The sequence below is a fragment of the Leuciscus leuciscus genome (assembly GCF_965113295.1).
Source record: "Leuciscus leuciscus genome assembly, chromosome: 15".
NCBI classification, from domain to species: Eukaryota; Metazoa; Chordata; class Actinopteri; order Cypriniformes; family Leuciscidae; genus Leuciscus; species Leuciscus leuciscus.
The window spans coordinates 21,766,578-21,777,301 of NC_138739.1; the positions used below are offsets into that span (position 1 = coordinate 21,766,578).

Here is a 10,724-nt window from a genome sequence, read left to right on the forward strand (position 1 = left end):
AAAATTGTATAACCTGGATGTGGCTTCTACTCCGGGTTCTCGGGTGTTTCTAGTATAATGTGCATTTCGATTTCACATATACAGGCACTTGAGGACTATGGCGACGTGGGTATTCAGTTCCTGCAGCGCTTGACGCAGCGCGAGTCCCCTTGAAAGGGAACGTCTCAGGTTACGTATGTAACCATGGTTCCCTGAGAGGGAACGAAACGCTGCGTCGCTTTGCCATACTCCCGTCATGCCTGTGACCAACTTGTTCGACCTATCAGAAGCTGGTGTTTGTTCGGTCCAGGGGTGCTTTATAGGTTCCTGGTCAATGACGTCACCCTTATGACGTCCCGTCACGCCATTGGACTGATTTCACGAGTGCTTCATGACGCGATCACGCAGGGGCGTTCCCGCAGCGCTTGACGCAGCGTCTCGTTCCCTCTCAGGGAACCATGGTTACATACGTAACCTGAGACGTTTTCAGGTATTTAAATAATATTTCATGAACTCTTGATTGCCTTGACCCGTTTCCTAACAAAACTTTTAAAGAAATGTTATCAACTCCCAACCATCCTAATTCTTGTATTAACTGAAATCTCTCCCTTTCATACGCAGGACACTCAAAAAGAATATGCATCACTGTTTCGAATTCTCCACATTTGTCACACTTTCCCGATTCATGCTTACCAAAGACTATGGTTTAATGCTGTATGTCCAATTCTTAGTCTTGAAATAATGACATCTTTCTTCCTACTTCCAAGTCTTTTTCTCTCTTTTCCAACATACTCCTGAATCTGAAAAATATGTCTTCCTTAAGACCCATTATTCCATAACTTTTGCCATTTATTACTTACTTCAAACGCTATCACTCTCTTGAATTCAGCTTTACTTAAAGCTAACTTAATTTCTATTTGTGGATGATTTAATGCTTTCTTAGCTAGCAGGTCTACTTCCTCATTTCCATCCACACCCACTTGTGCAGGCACCCAGAGGAAATTTACCTCTATCCTTAACTGTCTTATTCTAAACAAACTTTGTAAAACTTCAAATGCTAAGTCTTGTCTAGCTTCAGATGTACCTTTCTGTTTAGTTTTTTTTTTTTCTTTGGACTTGTCTTTCTGTCATCATTAGTTCATTTGTATCACCTGTGTTCTGTTAATCATAGTTCAGTTGTATCACCTGTGTCTTGTTTATCACCTTCATCTGTGTCACCTGGTTTAGTTTGATCAGTGTCTGTATTTAGTTCCCTCAGTTCAGTTAGTCCTTGTCTATGTAACGTCATATTTGGTGCTAGTTTAAACCTTCTGCCTGTATGTGCCTTTCTAAGTGATTTAGTAAAATGTATGTATTTGAGCCTTCTGCCTTCCTTATCTTCTTCAACCTACACCACACCGTGACAGTACCACTTAGTAGACTGGTGAGAGCAGCCATGGAGTCACTACATATCACAATTCTTTCTGGTTGAACGTCTTCGATCCACTGTAGAGCTAGTATGATAATAATCCAGTAGTAAAACCTGACACATGATCTGATAATCTTTTTGCCATTTTTATTTTAAAAGTAGGAATATATACTGCTGCTGCTGTTCTTCCAGACTCTGGTTCCTTAGACCCATCTGTAAAATACCTGTAATACTAATACAGAATAATACTCTTGCATATTGTTGAACTACTAATTCAGTTGGCATATTCATCTCCGTTAAAAAAAAAAAAGAAAAAAAAGTTTATTCTTTCATGAATTTGTAAGTCTATTAGCGGCATAGGGAATAACTAAGGGGGGATTTCTGGAATAGCAACAGAAGGAGCAATTTCATGGTCTTTCAACTCCAAACTGTTAGCCTCCTTCCTTACTATCCAGCCAAAGCTTGTTATTTCTTTGTATTCATATTCCCAACAATCTTTCAGAAGTATTATAACTGGATGGTTTTCGCCCCCCGTTGCTGTAATTCCGAATGAAGAAGCACACATATGTGCATGCCCAACTAAAGCATGCAATGACATCATTACGCTGATATGCCAAATTAAAATCACTATTTTTTTCATATAAAGCACAAATAAGAAATTAAACAATATTTAGCAGTATTAGAAAAATAACTATAAATTTTATAATGAATTTGAAGAATTGTACAAACTTCCTCAATGAAAGGGAAAGAAGACTTAAAAGACATAGGTAGCCTACCACACACAACAACAGGACTGAAAAACTTGAGAGTATAACCAACTTTAGTGGTCATTTATCTTAAAGGAAGTGGTATTCTCTTTTCTGACAACTGCATGTTGATTGATTTTATTGTTTATTGTGTTTTGTCAGTAAGCCGGCTTAATTTCTTTAATCATCCCGTTTCTGTGAATCATTCCATTTACTCCATCTCCTTGGCTGAACCTAACAATCCTGGTCCAAATTAATATATTGAGTTACTTTAGTAACTGAGTAACAACTGAATTAAGTGTCACTCAAGTGAACCGAACATGTCCCCACCATACATTGTAACAAAGATATTTTTGAGCAGTTTTTCAAGTAGCTACTTAATTTCAAGCTGATAATGAACTGATAACTAATTTCTCATAAGCAGAAGTGAAACTGTTCCAGTTCAGAGCATTTAACCAAGAATGAAACTGTGAGTTTAAGATGAAAATCACATTTCTATTGGCAGGTTTAGTGATTCTGATCCTGTGAGAGTAGAGCAGCTCCGTCTCCAAGAGCTTCACTTCATATTTACTGCTAAATGCAGCTGTTCAAAACTAATCAAGCATAGCATTAATTCTGGTAAGTCAAGCTCGCATCAGCTGACTCTCAGCTGATCCACATCTTCCTATAGGATATGACGTCTCTACCGACAGCTCCTCCTCTCATCCAGTCAGGACTACATGTATATATGGGGATGGGGTATCACTGATCTCTCAGCTCTTATCCATTAGAATGCATGGATGCGCAAGGAGTTCTTGCCCAGAATAGAACCAATCCAAACTGTATGCTAATTGTCAATCATCTTTGACGATAGTGGTCCTGACAGAATTACAATCAATCAAAAGCAGCTAAAACTTTAGTGCAGGACTTGGAATGCATGACACACCGATTAAAGATGTATTCGAACACATTGTACATTTATGTAACTTTAAAAAAAAAAGTCTTTTAGGTTTTACTTCTAAGCATTTTATTGATTTCATGTTTGATAAAAGCAGCTTTTATGCAAAGTGAATGGTGTATTTGACACTTTAGCACTGAAACTGATCATAATAGTGCAGACCGTTAGTGTTGTGCGCTAAAATCAAAGAAGAGCAGCAAGAGACACATGCATTGATCTAGATTAAGGTGTATTAATAACACACTTTTGGTAAGGGATTAGATACTGGGTGAGACCATTGAATCGTTACATCATGATTATGTCATTATCAAAACATAACACCTGATCACATTTGTCTTGGCTTTTTTGCCAGGGCAAATGTGTCTTAAAAACACATGGTTATGGCAGCCAAAGAAAAACTATTGTTGTTAAATGTATGGTCAAGAGCCCAATTAAAGCAAACTCTGATCTCCATCATGGTGATGTCCAACAATACAAATTATCATCTAAAGCTCTCTTAAATCTCAATAAGAGCTTAGACATGTGGGAGAAACCAAGTCAAATCGGACGGTTAGCTAATAGCTATAAATGAAGCTTGTAATGTTGTTTGTGGAGTTGTTTAATCAGATCTTGAGAGATTTAAAGGGTTAGTTCACCCAAATTCTTTATTTCAGTCATTAATTACTCATTCTCATGTCGTTCCAAACCGTAAGAACACAAATTAAAGGATTAGTTCACTTCAGAATTAAAATTTACTGATAATTTACTGACAAAAAAAACCCTGACAAATAACGTATAACAAATAAAAACAATACAACAATCTCTGTTGGTTAAGCAAATTTTCATCATGATTGTATAACCGTGAACATTGTGAACTGGCTCAGAAGACTAAACACTGAGTGAGTGAGGGCACTATAGTGGTAACATCATCACTGAGAGGCGAAATCAACAGTGGATTATGAAACCTGTGCCAAATGTTGTTCATAATGACAAATATATCTATAAAATGACATTTCAAACCAAATTAACAGTGAGGATGACACGCTAAGTCAAACTGCTATATTTGATTCCAGCTGCTCTTTTTCTACTGATATGAAAATTAACTTTTACATGTAGGCCTATAAAAATATGCTATACTTTCCTATATGAAAGAGAGTAAATGAACTAAGAGTGATGCATATTGTAGGGGGAAGTACAGTTAAGAAGATTCATAGACCAGGAGTCACGGATTTTGATCAATAATTTTACTTAATGAAAGTTGTTTGCAACATCAATAGCACAGTATGTGGGCTGTTTCTGCTTTACAGTCTCATTCAGAAATACTTATAGTAAACAGGTAGCAGTGATTCATGAAAGAGTCCCAAGAGTATTATCAATCCGACGCTAAATACAGGTGTAAACATAGTCTAAAATGTTTTGAGCTTGTCCACTTTCCACGACTTCCAAAGGTAGTCGAAAACGCGTTTGACCGGATTGCTTTCGTAGTCGAATGTGGTCGAATGTATTTGAACAGCCACAAAAGACTGCCTACTCTCCGACCCACTGACTTAACGCATAACCATTATGGGAAGCGCGCTAGCCAAAAAGGATTTCAACTTTGTTGGCTAAAGACCCAAGTTTGGTTTGAAGACGAAAAATGTACCAAGCACAATGTTCTCTCACCATTCCTGATTTTTAACACAGACTCACAATGTTCAGCGTGGTCATGCAGCTGTCAAAGCAAATGAAAGTTTCTGCTCTACGTATGTTTTTCCATCGTCTCCGTTCACGTTCATATGTAAATTGAGCAAGCTTATTTTGTCCATTAGATCGAAAGATCTGAAAAGGCTCATACATTTACCCTCCCCTCAAAGAGATCAGTACAGAAGTTGTCAACGTTGACAAAAGAGACCGATTAAAACGCCAGGTGTAAACCGGTATGTCTCAGTTGTTGGTAATGAGAGTGGAAGGAGTGCCGTTCATTCTCCTCCCTCACCTACATTTCCTGCCGTTACTGAGACTCGAACCCGCAACCTTCGGGTTACAAGTCCGACTCTAACCATTAGCATCTTCCCCTATGTGGCATCTTCCCCTAAGTGAAACTCTTCCCACATGGAGTGCAGTGAATCGACTTCTCTCCGGTGTGGATCCTCTCATGGTTTTTCAGATGTTCTGATCGACTGAATCTCTTGTCACAGTGTGAACATTTGTAAGGTCTTTCTCCAGTGTGAATTCTCTGATGCAGTTTCAGTTCACCATCTCTAACAAAAGTCTTTCCACAATCAATGCACACATGATTCTTGACACCGTTGTGTCTTTTCTGGTGTAATTTTAATGTGCCCAAGTGACTAAAACTCTTTCCACACAAAGAACACACGTAAGGCTTCTCCTTTGTGTGAACTTTCATGTGGTCCTTCAGCGCATCTGCCCTAAAAAATGTTTTGCCGCACTGATCACAGTGAAACGGTCTTTCTCCAGAATGAGAACGCAGATGCGATTTTAAACTGCATACCTTTCTGAAACTCTTCCCACACTGATCACATGTGTGTGGCTTCTCTCCAGTGTGGGTCCTCATGTGTTCCTTAAGGGATCCTTTTTTTGCAAACCCCTTCCCACACTGATCACATGTGTGTGGTTTCTCTCCAGTATGGATTTTCATGTGTTCCTGAAGGCCTCCTTTTTGTAAAAAACTTGTCCCGCACTGATTACATATGTGTGGCTTCTCTCCACTGTGGATTCTCATGTGAAGTTTAAGACTCTGTATGTATGTGAAACTCTTCTCACACTGTCCGCATGCGTGCTTCTCTCCAGTGTGGATCCTCATGTGAACCTGAAGGTTTCCTTTTTCTGTGTAACTCTTCCCACACTGATCACATGTGTGCCTCTCTCCGGTGTGGATTCTCATGTGTCTCGTCAGGCTTCCTTGTTCAGTGTAACTCTTCCCACACTGAGAGCAGGTGAAAGATTTTTTGTCTCTTCTTTTCAGTAAATTAAAGTGACTCAAAAAATGTTCATCAGTTTTGACATCATGATGTTTCTCCTCCGCTTCACTCTCCTCGTTCTCTTTCATCAGGTCTAAAATAAAGGTAAGAAAGGTTAAATTTTCAGTAAATCATAAAAAACATTTGACATTAAAAAGTGAACCCTGATGTAATAGCATAAAGAAGCCAACTGCTATAAATTGATTATTTTGATGCATTTATATAAGAAACCGGCCATTGATTGCCTTTACCAATACTTTTTTCCAAAGCTTTTTTCTTAATCTGATATATATCCATTTCCAAATCGCTTGTCCTAAGTAGATGTGAGGAAGCATGCGCAGTACGCTATTCGGTTTGCAACTCCCCAGAATGACAAAATAAGAGTCTAGGGCTGAAACTAACGATTCTTTAGAATAGATTAATAGATTAATCTTTTGAATATTTTTCGATTATTAAATAAATCTGATGAAAAATAAAAAACAAATATTATACACAAAAATATATATAAAAATTTGTATTTTAATCCATTATTCTGTTTGACGCGGGTGCACACACTGGTACTCGTTCACTGAAGTCAGTGAAGTTTAACAAGACTCTTGTCAGAACATGCAAAATGGAAATTCTCACGAGACATTCTAACATTTACACATAAGGATATAACTATAAAATGAAAAGTATGCGCTAAGTAAAACACGTACCAGAGGCAATTAAACAGCACACACATCTGTCAAAGCAAGACAGGGCAAGACCCAGTCAACGTTTATGCATTTGTCTGATGCACTTACATATAAAGCATTCTCATGTTTCAGACAACTTGGATCATGTACCATTTACGCAGCAAATCAATCTGTGTCCTCCTCCATTTCCCATAAGCATTTGGTCAATAAAAATATGTTATTCACTACTGTAAAGCGGTGTGACTGGCTGATGGTTTCCGAGCACAGCGTGCAGACACGACCAATCAATCAAATTTGTTGTCGATTATTTTCATTGTCGATAATAATCGATTTTATCGATTAATTGTTGCAGCATTTTTTTCCTTTTTTTGGGGAGTCTTTTTTTTTTCCCATTTTGTCCATGTAGTTCCATATACATTTGTTAATTTACACATCAGCAATGCATAAAGGAAATAAATCAGCGTAATCAGTGAATAAGACTCAGAAAAGAAAAAAACACTGTTTTTGCCTGCGTATTCACAACAAGTACAAATAGCGATGCAGATTAACACTAGGCGATTTCCTAGGCAGATATTGACTTATATATTAAGGACTATATTAGGGGGAAGCACAGGCGAAGCACTGCTACTTGGGCGTGATATCTCTGCGCCCAAGTAGCAGTGCTTCGCCTGTGCTTCCCCCTAATATAGTCCCAAGTCAAAATCTGCATAGGAAATCGCCTAGTGTTAATCTGCATCGCTATTTGTACTCGTTGTGAATACGCAGGCCACAAGAAGTAATTAGGTGGGGTTTTTTTATTTTTTATATCACTTTTACTCAGGACATGCTAGCTGGCAACAAAGGATTCCATTCATTATGCTAAGCTAAGCTAGCGCCAACCCTGTCAAACTAAAACAATGCATGCACTGAGACAAAAATGTATTTGCCCACCTATCTAAATGTAGGAAAGAAGGTGAATAAGCCCTATTTCAAATAACGGTGGAGTGTTCCTTTAAGCAAATGTGGTTATTTTAAAGAGAGCATATTTGACAGACTAAATTTTCATCTAAAAGCAATCATTTTAAGGGTCAAAGGTGAGTCAGAAATCCTGCGAGGACACTCATCTGGGCAGCTGTTGACTCTCTGGAGTCAAAGCAAATCACTGGAACTGAACAATACATCCACACAGAGCAAACCTGAGCTGAAGGATCGAAGAGTTTTCAGTAATAACCTGTGTGTTGTACTATAAGCAAACATAGATTGGTGTAGATTTAGTTTCTTTGATTTGTATTATGTAGGTTCATAATCATTAGTCATTCATGTAGTTGTCATTTGATTGACCATGTATTCATATTATTATATTTACATAATTTACTCATTTTATCATTGTATTATTATTATTCATCATTGATGTCATTATATGCTTTTATATTACTTGTTATTTCCTTGCTCTTGCAATGCTTGCTATTGTTGTTCAATCTTATGATTGTGTGGTTTGAAGGGATAATTGACTTCATGAGTTAGAGAAAAGAGAATATCTCAATTTCAAGGATTTTAATTTCAAGGATGTCATGAAGCAGTCATTTTCCATGTTTTCTTCTTGGTATAATAACACTTGTTGGAATTGTACTGGACAGACATAGTCAGAGCATTTAGTAGTGTAACATCTAGACGAAGTCTGAGCATTGAAACAAACGCAACTACGATTATTCAATAAACTGCTCTATTTATTGTCATCACTTCATCTTCTGCTCTTTTCTGGCTTTCTCAGTCAAACTCTCAGGCTTATAGAAGAATTATGTCTTCTGGCATTAATTTGGTGCCCTGGTGAATCTAGATCTGATATTTGAGATGTGGAGATTCATCCAAACTAACATTTTGTCACGATCTAACAGAAAAAGACTTTTGATTTGTTGTCACATTTCAACATATTGTGACAAACAATGGTACTGTAAATCCAAAAGAGTTCCGTACACCAAGTATGCATACATGTGTTAGTGGGTACATTGTGCATTATTGACCTTCAAGACCCCAGGCACAGTTACCTTTACATGCCTCATAGAGCTATCATGAGAACAGAACAGAACAAAACATGGGTGAGATTCTTAGTCACTTCTCAGATTTAAACTACAGACATTACCTGTAACATTTCATTCCAGGATAAATGGATTTAAGCAATTATTCTCTATTCATTACATAATAAGAGAGGGGATAGTAAATCCACCCCTTCAATTTACTTTTCCAATTTGTCCCATAGTATTTGCTACTTTAAAGGTTATTTCACAGATCTTATAACTGTTCTTCTAACAACAACAACCTCTAAATCTGATGAACTGCAAGTTATATAATCTTACTGTTCTTCAGTATCAATAATGAATCATTAATCAAGAATAAACACCAACCTCTTTGATTTTCTGTATCTTCATTTTTTATTCTGCAGGGTTCTGGATCATCCATGTTCTCTAAACTGTATTTCTTCACTTGTAAGATGATCAAAATATTCCAATTCCTGTGGAGAATAGAAGTAGATCTGATAAATAACAGATACATCAGTTTATCGAGTTACACACTTTAAGCATTTATTGGATGTTTAACTATCCATCTATCAAAATGTAAAATAACTGACATTGTTTTACATTTAAATTATTTAGCTTTTCACTTGCCTTTTTCACAGACTATAAAAAAATGTGTTGATCGCTTTGCCTTTCTGTTGCACCAATGAAATTACTTGTGACCATTTACAAGTGATCTAAAGACAATTTTCAAGAGATCTTGAGGTGAAAAAGGGACTTGTTGTCCTGAAATAAAGAGATTATCGTTTTATCAATAACTTCACATAATACGAGTCGGTATATTCTGAAAAAGACGATAAAACTGCACTATACTAGTATTATTTCTCACCCACAATCTGAGACGAGCAAAACATAAAAATACATCACAACGTTTTGGCTTCGTTTTAGTAACTTCTTTAACATTTCCACAGTGACTTGACTTTTAGATCATGAGTAAGTTAACATTACATCAAGCCTTAAAACAATCATACAGACGAACAGACAAAAATATGACAGCTACTACGCTAAATGTTTACAGTAGGCAGACACCAGAAAGACACAAATAGCATAGCACAGAATTTGATATGGGGGGGGGGGGGGGGGGGGGGGGGGGGGGGGGGGGTGAATGAGCGCTAAAATGTTGCTAACAAACTTTTTTGTTGTTGTTGTCAAGATTGTGTAAATAAACATAGCGCTGTGAATTACTCACCTCGACTGAATGAGAGAACGCTGGTGCTGGTGACGTCATCACTGCGAGACGATCGCCCCTTTGCACTTTTTTCCTATAAACGTTTTTTCCTCAGTACTAACAACATTGCGACAAAAATATATATAATTACAATATGAAGATAGGAACAGGTGCAAAAGTGCATTACAGAAAATAAAAATAAATGATTAAATAAATAATAAAAGAAGAAAAAAAAGGAAAAGGGACCTAGGGTATACTTTTCAAGTCATATTCTTCTATTGTCCCTATACACTTAAATAGGGTCTTTTCTTTATATAAATATCTGTGATTAAAGCATCGATCAGGAAATAGTGATTTATCAGATTTGCTTTGTTTTAGCTCTAGTAAGCTATTCTATTATGTCTATTTCACAAAGTTCTTAATACACTATCAGTTGATAGGATGCTCTTTCTTATCATCTGAAGAAAAAAAAAAGAATTAGAACTAATAGAGGAAAAAGATGCAGAAGGACACTGTAGAGTTAAATTTAAACCCCTCATTGGCCAATTTGTATTATGATTTTAATGTTCTACTAGGTTTACTAATAAACTGTTAATCAAATTTCTGTCTTGTCGCCTTTTCCAAATTAACGAAGTATGTCTACATACGGTATATTCATTCTTTGTCGTGTTAAAATCCCCTTGAATAAAAATATATTTTGTAGGATAGTTAGCTTTGAGGCCATTCAATTATGACTTTTGTTTCTGTCACCAATAAATCCTTATTCTGGATGTGGACATTATACCCATACACCCTCACTAAATAAAAATTGTTTTAAAA

General features: G+C 36.8%; 1 protein-coding gene across 3 annotated transcripts; it reads right to left on the bottom strand.

The window, feature by feature from the left end:
• Positions 1 to 4,271: 4,271 nt before the first annotated feature.
• LOC309475620 (uncharacterized protein) lies at positions 4,272 to 10,334 on the bottom strand. Of its 3 annotated transcripts, none has more exons than XM_082138475.1 (3): positions 9,927 to 10,334; positions 9,068 to 9,174; positions 4,272 to 6,103 (listed from the first exon to the last, which is right to left on the bottom strand). In XM_082138475.1, the coding sequence occupies exons 2-3, from the start codon at positions 9,120 to 9,122 to the stop codon at positions 5,121 to 5,123; spliced, it is 1,038 nt and encodes a 345-aa protein (XP_081994601.1). In that variant the 5' UTR covers positions 9,123 to 9,174; positions 9,927 to 10,334; the 3' UTR covers positions 4,272 to 5,120. The 3 variants fall into 3 exon arrangements, with proteins under 3 accessions (XP_081994601.1, XP_081994600.1, XP_081994599.1); XM_082138474.1 differs by having other exon boundaries at positions 9,068 to 9,195; positions 9,933 to 10,333; XM_082138473.1 differs by lacking the exon at positions 9,927 to 10,334 and having other exon boundaries at positions 9,068 to 9,795.
• Positions 10,335 to 10,724: the final 390 nt, after the last annotated feature.